At 39.4% G+C, this 15,633-nt stretch overlaps 1 protein-coding gene across 2 annotated transcripts; it reads left to right on the top strand.

Annotated features, from left to right (window-relative positions):
* The first annotated feature begins 276 nt into the window (after window positions 1-276).
* Window positions 277-15,433, top strand: LOC145814424 (receptor kinase-like protein Xa21). 2 transcript variants are annotated; one of them, XM_082911234.1, is made up of 3 exons: window positions 277-614; window positions 14,669-14,883; window positions 14,962-15,433. In XM_082911234.1, the coding sequence occupies exons 2-3, from the start codon at window positions 14,679-14,681 to the stop codon at window positions 15,315-15,317; spliced, it is 561 nt and encodes a 186-aa protein (XP_082767360.1). In that variant the 5' UTR covers window positions 277-614; window positions 14,669-14,678; the 3' UTR covers window positions 15,318-15,433. The 2 variants fall into 2 exon arrangements, with proteins under 2 accessions (XP_082767360.1, XP_082767359.1); XM_082911233.1 differs by lacking the exon at window positions 277-614 and having other exon boundaries at window positions 14,448-14,883.
* The last annotated feature ends 200 nt before the right edge of the window (window positions 15,434-15,633 follow it).

The following is a 15,633-nucleotide window of genomic DNA, read 5'->3' as shown; positions in this document are numbered from 1 at the left end:
CACTTAATTAAATGTTCAAATTCATAATTTAAGGCATTGGCCCTCATATTTTTCTTAAATCACATTTTGACCCCAAACTAGTACTAATATATATATACACACACTTGTACCTTTAAACCTATATTATATACGATATTTTGAAATTTCCAACAATTGTACATAAGAAAAAAGTAAAATAATTTCCTCAAAATCCCGCACATGGCCAGCCACCCTAGAGAATAGAAAATTATACATCTTTTCAAACATAATCCATGAATTCATGGAAAAAGCTTGCTAGTACCCCCAAAACATGGAACTATGCTTCCACCCTAGGTTCAATCCTAACCAAGGCCTAACTAGATCATGATTAATTGCATAATTAAGACCTCTAATCATTCACTATTCCATTAAGTTCCAAGTAAATCCAAAAAAACCAATCCATTTTCAACCAATGCGTACTTTAGACCTTTTACACCAATTTTAGTATATATACAACCTCTCCCTTAGCATTTTGCACACAAGAAAACATACACAAACACCTCTTTTGGCTGAGAGGAAGAGAGGGCAAGAGAGTGAGCTTGGTGGAGGAAAGGAAAGGAATAGAAAGTCTTGTTAGCTAACCAACCAAGCCTCAAGTAAGCCATATACCTTTCCTTCTATTTCCTTTTTCAAATACATGTTATTGGAAGTTTAAAATAATATTTTTAGATATGTTGTAATGGTATTCTTGTGTTCAAAGTTGATGAATTGGGTTTTGATCCTTCTTCTACTCATATTTCCTATTAATAGATGCAAAATTACCTTTTGCTTCCCATATACCATATCATTTCCAAAGGCATACCATCTCTCAAAAAATATGATTTATTGATAAATTATTTAGTATGTTTTCATCACAAAAGAAGTGAAAAATTTCCCTTAGTTGGCATTTTTTCTCATCAACCTTCTTATTTTAAGTATTGTGCATCAAAAATCTGTTTTATAGCCAACTTTCAAAAATTCTATAAAAATGTAGAAAAATATTCTAAACCTAAGTTTTATGTGAAAACCTTCCTTAAATAGTTAAATTTCAAGGAAAATTGGTTTCATTGAAAAATAGTGAGCGGTTTGCAAGAAAATCCAATTTTCATAACAGTCGACGAGTCTAGACAGCGCTGGAGTATTTATTAAATAACTAAAAATCTAGGAAAACTATGAACTTCTAAAATATGTTTTGAAAACTAGATAAAATTCTCTACAAACCATAGGAAATCCAAGTTTAGGAAAAATCTGAAAATGCCTTTTTGTCTACAATCTTTATTACAATGCAAATCTAGAAAATTATATTCTTGTGTGATATTATTCCCTTAACTACATGAATATAGCTAGAACTACTTGTGCATATTTTGATATGTTAATCACATGTGTTGTAACTTTATTTCCTTCCATTTATGCTATGTAGTTGTTCATACTTGTGCAATAGATGTTGTTTCAAGAGCATGTTCTAACTTTGACTTAAATTATCTAACTTAAATGGGAAACTTAATAGGCGGTAATGGGTTTGCAAACTTTTGGACAAGTTACTAGGTTATTGATTGGTTGACGGAAGGGGTTCCCTATTCGGAAGCAAAGTCTTGTGCAAGCGGTTATTGCGTAAACCCTATAACGGAACAAACGTATTTGGACTCTTTGCGATGATTTGATTTGGTGAGATAAGGCTGGGTCCAGATAGGACATTCAGGAGGATAAAACTTTTTTTTGGAAGGATGAGGTTGGATTCAAGGTGATAAAACCTTTTTATTTTCGCTGTCCCTTTTGAGGCCCTACGGTTGGCGCTACGCGGTATATGACTGTTGATAAGCATCCGAGGTAAGTTATGCAACAAGGCAGCAAAAATGAGGAGTTCCGAATAGTCTAGTATCCAATTTTAGTGGTTGGGAGGATGAAATATCTTTGGGGGATTTCTAGAATACTAACATCTAACCTTGTAATTCTTTGTTATTGACTTGAATATCATGCTTCACTACTTGTTTGTTATAAATATGATGGTGTAAAGGGACGGGGTGTGTTTGCATTTACTAGGCATTCAAAGCTCATAGCGTTTCTTGTGAGGTATTGAAGACTATTAGACCGGTCAAAGACAAAGCCGAAGCATTTGAGAACGTACGGCTACCCTAGGAGAGGATTAGAAACTAGTTTGTAAATGTGTTTTAAGATTGTAAGTGATGGATCCCATGTTGTATTTAAGACATGATTTTGTAATTATTATATATTTATACATATCTTTTTTATTACCTATTCCTTATTTTCTCGTCGACTCATGTAAACCTTATGTTAATATCTTGTTAAGATCTGTCAAAAGGGCAACTTTATTATCTAAAGTGGTTGGACTTTGAAGATAAGCTATATTGACTCTTTCGACTTTCGTGGGATCTTACTTGATTATTTATCAAATGACTCATTAGTGACGTTTCCTATTTTATAATCTTAGATAAACCTTGTATTTATTTGTTAATATATTCTCTGATGTTCCCGCTTTTTGACGCGTCACAGGTATCGTGAAAAATGTTCTTGTATTAGAGATCATACACTTTCACTTGCTAAACGCCCCCTACTCCACCTAATAGTCATGTCCATGAAGAGGCTTTGCATTGCTTCCCTATTAGGAGCTCTGGTAGTGCACTCATGCATGTTTGAGTTGGCCAATTGTGCCTCAAACTACACTGATCAATTGGCTCTCCTAGCCTTCAAGTCCTCAATCAACTTTGATCCTAACAATGTTTTGAGCAATTGGACCAAAGAAACCAACTTCTGTGATTGGGTTGGGATCTTATGTAGCCGACGAAGGTAAAGAGTCACAAGTTTGCGCCTTCTCAACATGGGTCTCCAAGGCACCATATCTCCTCAGATTGGAAACCTTTCCTTCCTTCAAGTGTTCATTATTCACAACAACAGCTTTCATGGTCATCTGCCAAATGAATTTGAATGTTTGCGTCGGTTGAAAAAACTCATAGTACAACACAACATGTTGGAAGGAAGCATCCCTGTGGGGTTACACCGGTGTCAGAATCTTCAAGTTATATCTCTTTCAGCAAATAATTTTAGTGGCGACATACCAAAAGAGTTGAGTACACTACCCTTTCTGCATATTCTGTTTCTTGGGCGAAACAATAACCTACAAGGTACCATTCCACCTTTCTTTGGCAACACTACTAGCTTAGAATACTTTGGAGTAGAATTTAACAACATTTATGGAAACATTCCAATAGAACTATCACTACTTCCAAATCTAAGTGGATTATACTGTCAAGCCAATAATCTCACGGGTTCAATACCTCGTGCAATTTTTAACAAGTCTTCAATGACTGAAATTAACTTGAATATGAATGCCTTTTCGGGAAATCTTCCAACCACTACAAGGATATGGCTTCCTAATCTTGAAACCCTTGAATTAGAATACAATCAATTAGTTGGAGAAATCCCTTTATATTTGTCCAATTCTTCTAAGCTTACTTGGTTATTTCTAGATGGTAACTTATTTACTGGACCAATACCCAAAAGTTTAGGCAATCTAAAACTCATTGAAAAGCTGGACTTGGGAGACAATCAACTGACAATTGAACCAGGAAGTACCCAACTTAGTTTTATCACAGCTTTGACAAACTGCACTTCCTTGCAACAACTGGTCGTAGGAGAAAATAAATTTAGTGGCACAATACCCAATTCTATTGGAAATTTTTCGATGTCCTTGCAAGTGCTTGATGTATCCGAATGCCAATTAATGGGTCAAATTCCTAAAGAGATTGGTTCTTTGAGAAATTTGTATGAACTTTTGTTAGCGGGAAGCAATCTGAATGGGAACATCCCTTCAACTATTGGAGGAATAGAGGGACTTCAAAGTTTAGATTTGAGTGCTAACAACTTTCATGGATCGATTCCAAGTGAGATTTGCCTTTTGAGAAACTTGTTTGAAATTTATCTCCAGGCGAATAAGCTTTCTGGATCGATTCCGAGTTGCATAACAAAGCTTAGTAGTTTGCAAGTGATGGACATTAGTTCCAATAGACTAACTTTAATACCGTCAAGTTTATGGAACTTTGAAAATCTAAGGCTCTTGAATTTATCATTCAATTCATTAAATGGAAGCCTAGAACCACACAATGCCCTTAAAGCATTGGAAAGCATGGATTTATCTTGGAATCGAATGTCGGGAAACATTCCAAGAATTATTGGGGCCTTCAAAAGACTAACTTCTCTAAACCTTTCAAGGAATTCATTCTCAGGACCCATTCCGAACTCAATAGGAAATTTGGTAGCATTAGATTTTTTGGATCTTTCTCTCAATAATTTGTCTGGACCAATACCCAAGTCTCTCGAGGCACTTTCACATCTCAAATTCTTAAATTTATCTTGCAATAAGCTATCAGGGGAGATTCCAAGCAAAGGACCATTCACAAATCTCACAGTACTTTCTTTCATAGGGAAAGAAGAACTTTGTGGCAACCCGATTTTGCAAGTACGACCTTGCCCACACCAAAGTTCCCAAAGGTTGAGGACAAAAGATGTTCTGCTTCGATACATTGTTCCCGCCATTGCATTGCTGGTAATATTTTCTTCTCTTCTATGGATTGTGAAAGGGCATCGCAGAAAGAATGTTCGTGGTCAGCATTCAAATGATTTATTGGCAACAATAGAGCACAAAAAGATTTCATATCAGGAGCTCCAAAGAGCAACGACTAACTTCTGTGAAGCCAACTTGCTTGGAGTAGGAAGCTATGGTTCTATATACAAAGGCATACTGTCATATGGGACTGTCACGACCCAAACCCGGCCCTATGGGTTTAGCACCGTAACCGGCCAGTAATCCGAGATTACCGAAGGCCTGCTTAACAGTAATACAGTAAAACAGAGTACAGGGCCTGGCGGAAGCCAATACAGTAATTAAACAATGTCCAATGAGCTGTGACAGTCTGTATGCCAAAAAGATTTTTCATGCATTAATACATAAACAGTACAGAACAGTATGCACAATATTTACATTCATTCAAACTAGGGACTCTACCCTAGATAGCGGTACAGTGGACAGTCAGTCTATACAAAACAGTTCGGTCTATACAGAATTTACAGTCACTCAGTACAGGGACCTAATCCCTTTATAACAGTACAGTAGTCCAAACAGTATGGAAACAGACGGGGGAAAACGAACAAAACACCCCCAAGCCATAGCATGGCAACTCGGAACCTCGCAGTGAGGCACATAGGCTGGCTTGACAAAACTGGAGTTACCCTGACGCTCCTAGCTCCGATCTGGTGCCTGTACACCTACATATATATATAAGCAGTGAGCTAAAGCCCAGTGAATAACATAATGCGTAAAGGGGTTTAGAATGAATGTCCTTACAGTGATGAAAACAGTTCAATTCAATCAGTATTTCAGTTGTTCAGTACAGTAAACAGTCATATGTGGTACATCCATTAGCATAACAGTAACAGTAGGTCTTAAAAGACCGAACAGTAATGATGGCCATCAGTCAGTAAACAGTAGTGGTTCCACGAGGGAACCGACAGAGAATTCTGTCGCAGTAACAGTAACAGTAAACAGTAGGTACTAAGGATGCCACAGTACAGTTCAGAAATAAAGGACATACATTCATTCAGTAAATAATACCAGTTCAGTAAACAGTTCAGTTCAGTATTCAAAAGATATCAGTTGAACATATCTTTACACAATTGTTACTCACAGAGTTTGGGCTACGGTATGCTAGAGCGTGTCTCCCCAGTTGCCAACCCTACACAGTTCACAGGTTGAGCACACACTAAGCTACACAGTTGGGAAATATCATAACTTAATCCCTAATTTGCCTTGGTGTGTTCTACAATGATATCCTCATCTAAATGCCTTAAACTAGGCCTAAGAATACCCAGGATGGGATGAGGATGCAAAAATGCACATTTAAAAGCATTTTCAGGATTTTCAGAAAAACAGAGTCCCGCTCGAGCTCAGGTTTCCCCGCTCGAGCGTACAGGCAAACAAAGGTACTCGCTCGAGCGCAAACTTTCCCGCTCGAGCGTACTGTAAAGGTACTGGGTGGGTGAAATCCCCGCTCGACGCCCGCTCGAGCGGACTGTAAAACAGTGCAAGATGCTGGAAGCTCGATTTTCCCACTCGAGCGGCACTTCCCCCGCTCGAGCGAACGACGGAAATCTGGAAACCCCAGATTCGAGCTCCAGGTCCAAAACCAAGCTCAAAAGCATCAAAACCAATCCTCTTGGGCCCATTTTCTGGAAAACATTTATAAACACATAGGATATCATGTTTCAAAGCTCAATTTTAAGAAATCAAAGCCCAAGGGTGTTTAATTCAAACCCAATTTAAACCATTTTTCAAGCACAAGATGAACATGCAAACATGCATGAATTCAAACCATTTTGAAGCTTCAATTTGATGCTCTCAGGAGCCAATTCTTTTCAAAACATGGTGAAATCATGGACTTAAACATGATTATGAACATGCATGTAACCCTTTGCCATGAAAACAACTCAAACATCTACAATACAAACATGCATGCATGAAATGAGCTTCAAATCAACAACAATGAACCAAAATATGACTTAGTTTTACAATGAAGCATGACTCATGCAAGAACTAGCTCAAACACATCAATAAAGGTTGAGTTCCCTTACCTAGAGCCTTAATTCCAAGTGTAGGACCACAAAGCAACAATCAACCTTCAATTCTCTTCAAATTCTAAGCAATATTGAAATGAACTCAAGACTCTCACTTCCTCTCTCTCTAAATCCGGCTAGAACAAGAAGAAATGGCTGAGCAAATGTGTTTGGCTCAAGTATAATGAGCTCAAAGTGTAGAGGTAGTGGCCCACTCAAGGGCAAAACGGTAATTAAGTCCAACTCTTTAATTAGCATATTTAATCTAATTTAATCATACCTAATCAATTTTTCAGATAATTGTACAATAAAATCACATAAATTACGAGGGTCACAGAACACTAATCGGTTTCAGATTCGGCCGCCGATAAGGCCTTCAATTAGCAGTTTAAACACTAAAATACGAACAGATCAAATAAACAATCAACAGATAGAATGCAATTTAACTAACATATACTCAATCAATTCGGTTTCCAGTTTCAGTCAGTCAGTTCAGTACTTTTAATCAGTTCAATTATCAGTCAGTTATCAGTCATTATCAGTCTCGTTTAACAGTAATCGGTGATCAATCGGTCATTAATCAGTAAACAGTATGAGGGTTGTTACAGTCTCCCCTCCTTATAAAGAGTTTAGTCCTCTAAACTCGAGTTACCTTCATTCTGGAAGAAAACAGGATTCAGTGGAAACAGTTCAGGATATCTTTTGGCCATGTCCTCTTCCCTTTCCCAAGTGGCATACACGCCACCATGGTTCTGCCAGTCAACTTTCACTAACGGGATCTCTTTGTTTCTCAGTTTCTTGATCCGTCTGTTAACAATCTGTATAGGTCGTTCCTCGTAAGTGTAGTCATCACTGAGCACTACACGAGTAGGCTCTATTACATGGAAAGGATCCCGAAGATAGTCTCTCAACATAGAGATGTGGAAGACGTTATGCATATGCTCCATTTCAGGAGGAAGCGCAACTTGATACGCCACCGGATTGATTTTCTCAATGATCTCATATGGTCCGACGTATCTCGGTGCTAGCTTGCCTTTGACTCCAAAACGAGTCTGGCCTTTCATTGGTGTCACTTTCACAAAAACGTGATCACCCACTTCATACTCTCTGTCCCGTCTTCTGACATCTGCATAACTTTTCTGTCTACTCTGCGCAGTTTTCAGTCTTTGCTGTATCAGTTTCACTTTTTCAGTTGTTTCATACACAATCTCGGGCCCAAGCAAAGGCCCATCTCCAACTTCTGCCCAGCAAATTGGAGATCTACATTTTCTGCCATACAATGCCTCAAAAGGCGCCATACCAATACTCGAATGGTAGCTGTTGTTGTAGGCGAATTCAGCTAAGGGCAAATGACTTTCCCAGTCTCCCTGAAAATCAAGGACACACATTCTCAGTAAATCCTCCAGAGTTTGGATGGTCCTTTCTGACTGGCCATCTGTCTGAGGATGATAGGCACTACTCAGCCTCAATTCAGTACCCAATGCAGTCTGTAGACTTTGCCAAAACCTCGATGTAAACTTCGAATCCCTGTCAGAAACAATAGACACGGGCACTCCGTGCAGTCTCACAATTTCATCAATATAGATAACAGCCAATTTATCCGCATTATAGATTGTCTTGACAGGTAAGAAGTGAGCAGATTTGGTTAGTCTATCAACAATAACCCAAATTGAATCCATACCTTTTCCGGAGCGAGGTAATCCAACGATAAAATCCATCGTGATATGCTCCCATTTCCACTCTGGTATGGGTAGGGGTTGCAATAATCCGGCAGGTCGTTGATGTTCCGCTTTGACCTGTTGGCAATGAAGACATTTGGACACAAAGTCGGCAATTTCTTTCTTCATTCCCGGCCACCAGAAATTCTGTTTCAGATCTTGGTACATTTTCGTATTCCCCGGATGGATAGACAATTTCGAATTGTGGCCTTCTTGCAGAACTCTTCTTTTCAGTTCAGTATCATTTGGTACACACAGTCTTTCTTGAAATTTCAGTACATTATTCTCAAACTTGAATCCCGGACTCGGTTTGGATTCTCTTTCCTCGATGATCTTCTTCAAGAAATCATCCAGTTGCTGTTTTTCTTTGACCTCTTCAATCAGTGCCGGTTGAGCAGAAATAGCAGCTAAGATTCCACCTTGTTCTCTCAAAACAATTTCAATTTCAGATTTTTCAAGGTCACAAAGCAACTCTTTCTGTCCTGTAAGCAAACAGGCTAAGTTTCCAATCGATTTCCGGCTCAATGCATCGGCAACGGTATTGGCTTTTCCCGGATGGTACAGTATATGTAGGTCATAATCTTTAATCAGTTCGAGCCATCTCCGTTGTCTCATGTTCAGTTCTTTCTGTGTGAAGAAATACTTTAAACTCTTGTGGTCGGTGTATACTTCACATGTCACCCCGTACAGATAGTGACGCCAGATTTTCAGTGCAAATACTACTGCAGCAAGTTCCAGATCATGGGTTGGGTAGTTCTTTTCATGTGGTCTCAGTTGTCGGGAAGCATAAGCAATAACCTTCCCATTCTGCATTAAAACACATCCCAAACCCTTATGAGAAGCATCACTAAATACAGTATAACCATCCGTACCTGATGGTAAAGTTAAAACTGGTGCAGTCACAAGTCGAGTTTTCAACTCCTGGAACGCAGATTCTCTTTGGTCAGTCCAGTCAAATGATGTCCCCTTTTGTGTTAACTGTGTCAGTGGTAGGGCAATTTTGGAGAAATCTTTGACAAATCTTCTGTAATATCCAGCCAATCCCAAAAAGCTTCGGACTTCAGTCACATTTGTTGGTCTAGGCCAGTTCACCACAGCTTCAATTTTCTGCGGATCAACAGAAATCCCGTCTTTGCTAACAACATGCCCCAAAAACATAACATGGTCAAGCCAGAATTCACATTTAGACAGTTTAGCATACAGTTTCTGTTCTCTTAAGGTTTGCAGGGCAAGTCTCAGATGATGTTCATGTTGTTCTATACTTTTGGAGTAAATCAATATGTCATCGATAAATACAACAATAAAGTCATCAAGGTATGGTTTAAAAATTCTGTTCATGAGGTCCATAAAAGCAGTTGGTGCATTCGTGACTCCAAAAGGCATAACTAAAAATTCGTAATGTCCATACCTCGTTCTAAAAGCAGTTTTATCAATGTCTTCCGGTTTAACCTTCAGTTGATGATATCCGGATCTAAGATCAATCTTGGAAAATACTTTAGCACCCTGTAACTGATCAAACAGGTCATCAATACGCGGTAATGGGTATTTATTCTTTACAGTTACCTTGTTCAATTCACGGTAGTCAATGCACAGTCTCAGTGAGCCATCTTTTTTCTTTACAAACAAAACAGGAGCACCCCATGGCGAAGTGCTAGGTCTGATAAACTTCTTATCCAGTAGTTCCTGTAGTTGCACTTTCAACTCCTTCAGTTCAGTTGGGGCCATTCGGTACGGAGCTTTAGAAACTGGTTGTGTTCCGGGAATCACATCAACGGTAAATTCAATCTCCCTATCAGTCAAATCTCCTGGAAGATTATCTGGAAAAACATATGGAAATTCTCTGACTATAGGAATACAATTCACATCAGTTTTAATACTATCATCAGTCGACACAGTCAGTACAGAACACAGATATCCTTTACACCCCTTTCTAATTAATTTAACAGCTTTCACTGACGAAATCAAATACGGAGGAGGTACTACTCCACTCCCATTAAACACGAATTCAGGCAAACCAGGTGGACGGAAAACAACTTGCTTGGTCACACAATCAATAGTGGCATGATATTTTTGTAACCAATCCATCCCCAATATTACATCAAAATGATCAATGTTCAATGGTAGTAAATCAATAAACAGATGCATATCCCCAACAATGATTTCACAAGCGGGATACATATATGCACAGGTCATAGATCCTCCTACGGGTGATGATACGGCTAGCAAATAGTTCATAGGTTCTAAGGGTCTATTCAATTTCCGTGAGAAAGCATGCGATACATAAGAATGTGTAGACCCCGAATCAATTAATACATATGCATTTTGTGCACAAATAGAAAGAATACCTGACACAACGGTCTCGGTATTCTGCACATCTCCCGGTACTAGTGCGAACACTCGGCCTTGCCTCACAGGCTCTTTCCCGGTAGCTTTAGGGTTAGGCTTTGGTGGAGCATTTGATGCTGCGCCGCTGGCTGCAGCTTTGCTATTGCCTTGAGGAGCAGAAGGGCAATCTTTAACCATGTGGCCCACCTTGCCACACCTGTAACAGGCTCCAGATAATTTGTGACAAACCCCTTTATGCTTGTTACCACATACAGAGCAGGGTGGAATGAACCCACTCCCTTGGCTGGGGCTAGTCATTGATCCCGTGTTCTGTTTCTTATTGGCTGGGTTGTGCTTGCCTTTCTTGAATTTGAAACCCTGCCTTTTACCATGCCATTCAGTTGTTGGTGTTTCAGATTGTTTCACTGCTGCAATGTTCGACTCGGCCATCAATGCCCGGTCGAGAACACCCACAAAAGTCGGTAATTTCAAAACATTTATCCGGTCAAGTATTGCCACATTAAGGCCACCTTCAAATTTTCTGGCCTTCTTATATTCAGTATCCACCATGTGCGGTGCATAACGGGCAAGTTCAGTAAATTTCGTTTCATATTCGGCAACCGACGTGGTGCCCTGTTTCAGTTGCTCAAATTCAGTCACTTTCCTATCCCTGACACACTGAGGGAAGTACTTTTCAAAGAAGGACTCCTTGAACTGAGCCCAAGTCATAACAGTGCTTGTATCGCGGATCAACATCCACCACCTTCTAGCTTCTTCTTGTAGGGTGAAGGTAGCTAGCAATACCTTATTCGCTTCCGAGCACGGAAACACTTCAAATAATTTTTCTGTTTCAAGCACCCAAGCTTCAGCCTTTAACGGTTCGAGGCCTCCCTGAAAGGATAGCGGTTTCATCTTGCTGAATTTATGGGTGAGGGCAATAATATCCCCATCATCCACATTCGCATTAGGTTCCGGCTGTACCGGAGGAGGAGGAGGTGGGGGCTGTTGGTTCTGTTGTTGCTCAAGTCTAGCAGTTATTAGTTCTATCATTCTTTCCATTCTTTCCATTCTTGCCTCAGTAGATGAGGACTCAGGTTCATTTGCATTGTCCATTTCACTATAAGCAGTTATAACAGTTTTAAACATAAGCAGTCATTTGTTTAACAGTTTACCACATTAGTGTGTATTCAGTCATAACATAACCACACACTTATCATGCTCATGAGATGCCCTAATAACTTTTCTAGGACACCCTATAGCTCATTTGGACACGTGTGTGCGGTATAACTCGTGGTAAGTATCGCTCTGATACCACTCTGTCACGACCCAAACCCGGCCCTATGGGTTTAGCACCGTAACCGGCCAGTAATCCGAGATTACCGAAGGCCTGCTTAACAGTAATACAGTAAAACAGAGTACAGGGCCTGGCGGAAGCCAATACAGTAATTAAACAATGTCCAATGAGCTGTGACAGTCTGTATGCCAAAAAGATTTTTCATGCATTAATACATAAACAGTACAGAACAGTATGCACAATATTTACATTCATTCAAACTAGGGACTCTACCCTAGATAGCGGTACAGTGGACAGTCAGTCTATACAAAACAGTTCGGTCTATACAGAATTTACAGTCACTCAGTACAGGGACCTAATCCCTTTATAACAGTACAGTAGTCCAAACAGTATGGAAACAGACGGGGGAAAACGAACAAAACACCCCCAAGCCATAGCATGGCAACTCGGAACCTCGCAGTGAGGCACATAGGCTGGCTTGACAAAACTGGAGTTACCCTGACGCTCCTAGCTCCGATCTGGTGCCTGTACACCTACATATATATATAAGCAGTGAGCTAAAGCCCAGTGAATAACATAATGCGTAAAGGGGTTTAGAATGAATGTCCTTACAGTGATGAAAACAGTTCAATTCAATCAGTATTTCAGTTGTTCAGTACAGTAAACAGTCATATGTGGTACATCCATTAGCATAACAGTAACAGTAGGTCTTAAAAGACCGAACAGTAATGATGGCCATCAGTCAGTAAACAGTAGTGGTTCCACGAGGGAACCGACAGAGAATTCTATCGCAGTAACAGTAACAGTAAACAGTAGGTACTAAGGATGCCACAGTACAGTTCAGAAATAAAGGACATACATTCATTCAGTAAATAATACCAGTTCAGTAAACAGTTCAGTTCAGTATTCAAAAGATATCAGTTGAACATATCTTTACACAATTGTTACTCACAGAGTTTGGGCTACGGTATGCTAGAGCGTGTCTCCCCAGTTGCCAACCCTACACAGTTCACAGGTTGAACACACACTAAGCTACACAGTTGGGAAATATCATAACTTAATCCCTAATTTGCCTTGGTGTGTTCTACAACGATATCCTCATCTAAATGCCTTAAACTAGGCCTAAGAATACCCAGGATGGGATGAGGATGCAAAAATGCACATTTAAAAGCATTTTCAGGATTTTCAGAAAAACAGAGTCCCACTCGAGCTCAGGTTTCCCCGCTCGAGCGTACAGGCAAACAAAGGTACTCGCTCGAGCGCAAACTTTCCCGCTCGAGCGTACTGTAAAGGTACTGGGTGGGTGAAATCCCCGTTCGACGCCCGCTCGAGCGGACTGTAAAACAGTGCAAGATGCTGGAAGCTCGATTTTCCCGCTCGAGCGGCACTTCCCCCGCTCGAGCGGACGACGGAAATCTGGAAACCCCAGATTCGAGCTCCAGGTCCAAAACCAAGCTCAAAAGCATCAAAACCAATCCTCTTGGGCCCATTTTCTGGAAAACATTTATAAACACATAGGATATCATGTTTCAAAGCTCAATTTTAAGAAATCAAAGCCCAAGGGTGTTTAATTCAAACCCAATTTAAACCATTTTTCAAGCACAAGATGAACATGCAAACATGCATGAATTCAAACCATTTTGAAGCTTCAATTTGATGCTCTCAGGAGCCAATTCTTTTCAAAACATGGTGAAATCATGGACTTAAACATGATTATGAACATGCATGTAACCCTTTGCCATGAAAACAACTCAAACATCTACAATACAAACATGCATGCATGAAATGAGCTTCAAATCAACAACAATGAACCAAAATATGACTTAGTTTTACAATGAAGCATGACTCATGCAAGAACTAGCTCAAACACATCAATAAAGGTTGAGTTCCCTTACCTAGAGCCTCAATTCCAAGTGTAGGACCACAAAGCAACAATCAACCTTCAATTCTCTTCAAATTCTAAGCAATATTGAAATGAACTCAAGACTCTCACTTCCTCTCTCTCTAAATCCGGCTAGAACAAGAAGAAATGGCTGAGCAAATGTGTTTGGCTCAAGTATAATGAGCTCAAAGTGTAGAGGTAGTGGCCCACTCAAGGGCAAAACGGTAATTAAGTCCAACTCTTTAATTAGCATATTTAATCTAATTTAATCATACCTAATCAATTTTCAGATAATTGTACAATAAAATCACATAAATTACGAGGGTCACAGAACACTAATCGGTTTCAGATTCGGCCGCCGATAAGGCCTTCAATTAGCAGTTTAAACACTAAAATACGAACAGATCAAATAAACAATCAACAGATAGAATGCAATTTAACTAACATATACTCAATCAATTCGGTTTCCAGTTTCAGTCAGTCAGTTCAGTACTTTTAATCAGTTCAATTATCAGTCAGTTATCAGTCATTATCAGTCTCGTTTAACAGTAAGCGGTGATCAATCGGTCATTAATCAGTAAACAGTATGAGGGTTGTTACAGGGACAATCGTCGCTATTAAAATTCTAAACTTGCAAGTTGAGGGAGCTTTTAGAAGTTTTGATACAGAGTGTGAAGTACTGCGAACAACGCGTCATAGAAATCTTGTTAGAGTCATAACTACATGCTCAAACCCTGAGTTAAGAGCTTTGGTTTTGCAATACATGTCTAATGGAAGCCTTGATAAGTGCTTATATTCTCATAACTGTTGTCTTAATCTCTTTCAAAGGGTAAGTATCATGATCGATGTGGCATTAGCTTTGGAATATCTCCATGATGGTCAATCAGAGCCTGTGGTTCACTGTGATTTGAAACCTAGCAATGTCCTTCTAGACGAAGATATGATTGCACATGTTGCTGACTTCGGTATTGCAAAAATTTTAGCCGAAAACAAGACTGCAACACAAACCAACACTTTAGGCACACTTGGCTACATTGCACCAGGTAAATGTTTTAATCAATTTTGTTGTACTTTTCCTTCGGTACATATGTAGATATGTTTCTTTAAATTTTTTTTGACAGAGTACGGCTCTGAAGGAAGAGTGTCGACAAGTAGTGATATATATAGTTATGGGATAATGCTTTTGGAGACATTTACAAGAAAGAAACCGACAGATGAAATGTTCACCGAAGAGAGGAGTTTAAGGCAATGGGTGAGCACACGGCTTCCTGATGAAGTTATGGAAGTAGTGGATAGTGGATTATTGAGGACACATAATAAAGGAGACATGGTTGCTACCCAAAGCAATCTTATTGCTATTTTGGAGTTGGGTTTGGGGTGTAGCAGAGAATTAGCAGCAGAGAGAATTCAAATTCAAGAAGTACTTGGCAAGTTGAACAAGATCAAAAGGCAACTCCTTCAAAACCAAAGTGTTTGACAGGTGTGTTTTTGGCTGCACACAGGTGTCTCTATGTATGTGTCATCTTCAATTGTTCTATCTCACTCTTGTACCGGTTGGCATTTTCAAGGATCTTGTGCTATTTGGCTCTTGCATCTCTCTATGTATGTGTATCACATATTTTTGCTGTAATGCCATACAATTTTGCTTTTGTCTCTTATTATACTAAGAATAACATAATCTTGACAAATTCACCCAAAAAAACCATAATCTTAACAAATTTGCAATCACTTTGGACCTCCCAAAATTAGTACAAAATCAGGACCCCCAAATATTTTCAACACATATACATGAC

The sequence above is a fragment of the Camellia sinensis genome, unplaced genomic scaffold, assembly GCF_055761805.1.
Source record: "Camellia sinensis isolate YWXY unplaced genomic scaffold, ASM5576180v1 Unanchor10, whole genome shotgun sequence".
NCBI classification, from domain to species: domain Eukaryota; kingdom Viridiplantae; phylum Streptophyta; class Magnoliopsida; order Ericales; family Theaceae; genus Camellia; species Camellia sinensis.
The sequence above is the reverse complement of the archived record's forward strand: the minus strand, read 5'-3'. Positions and strand labels throughout refer to the sequence as shown.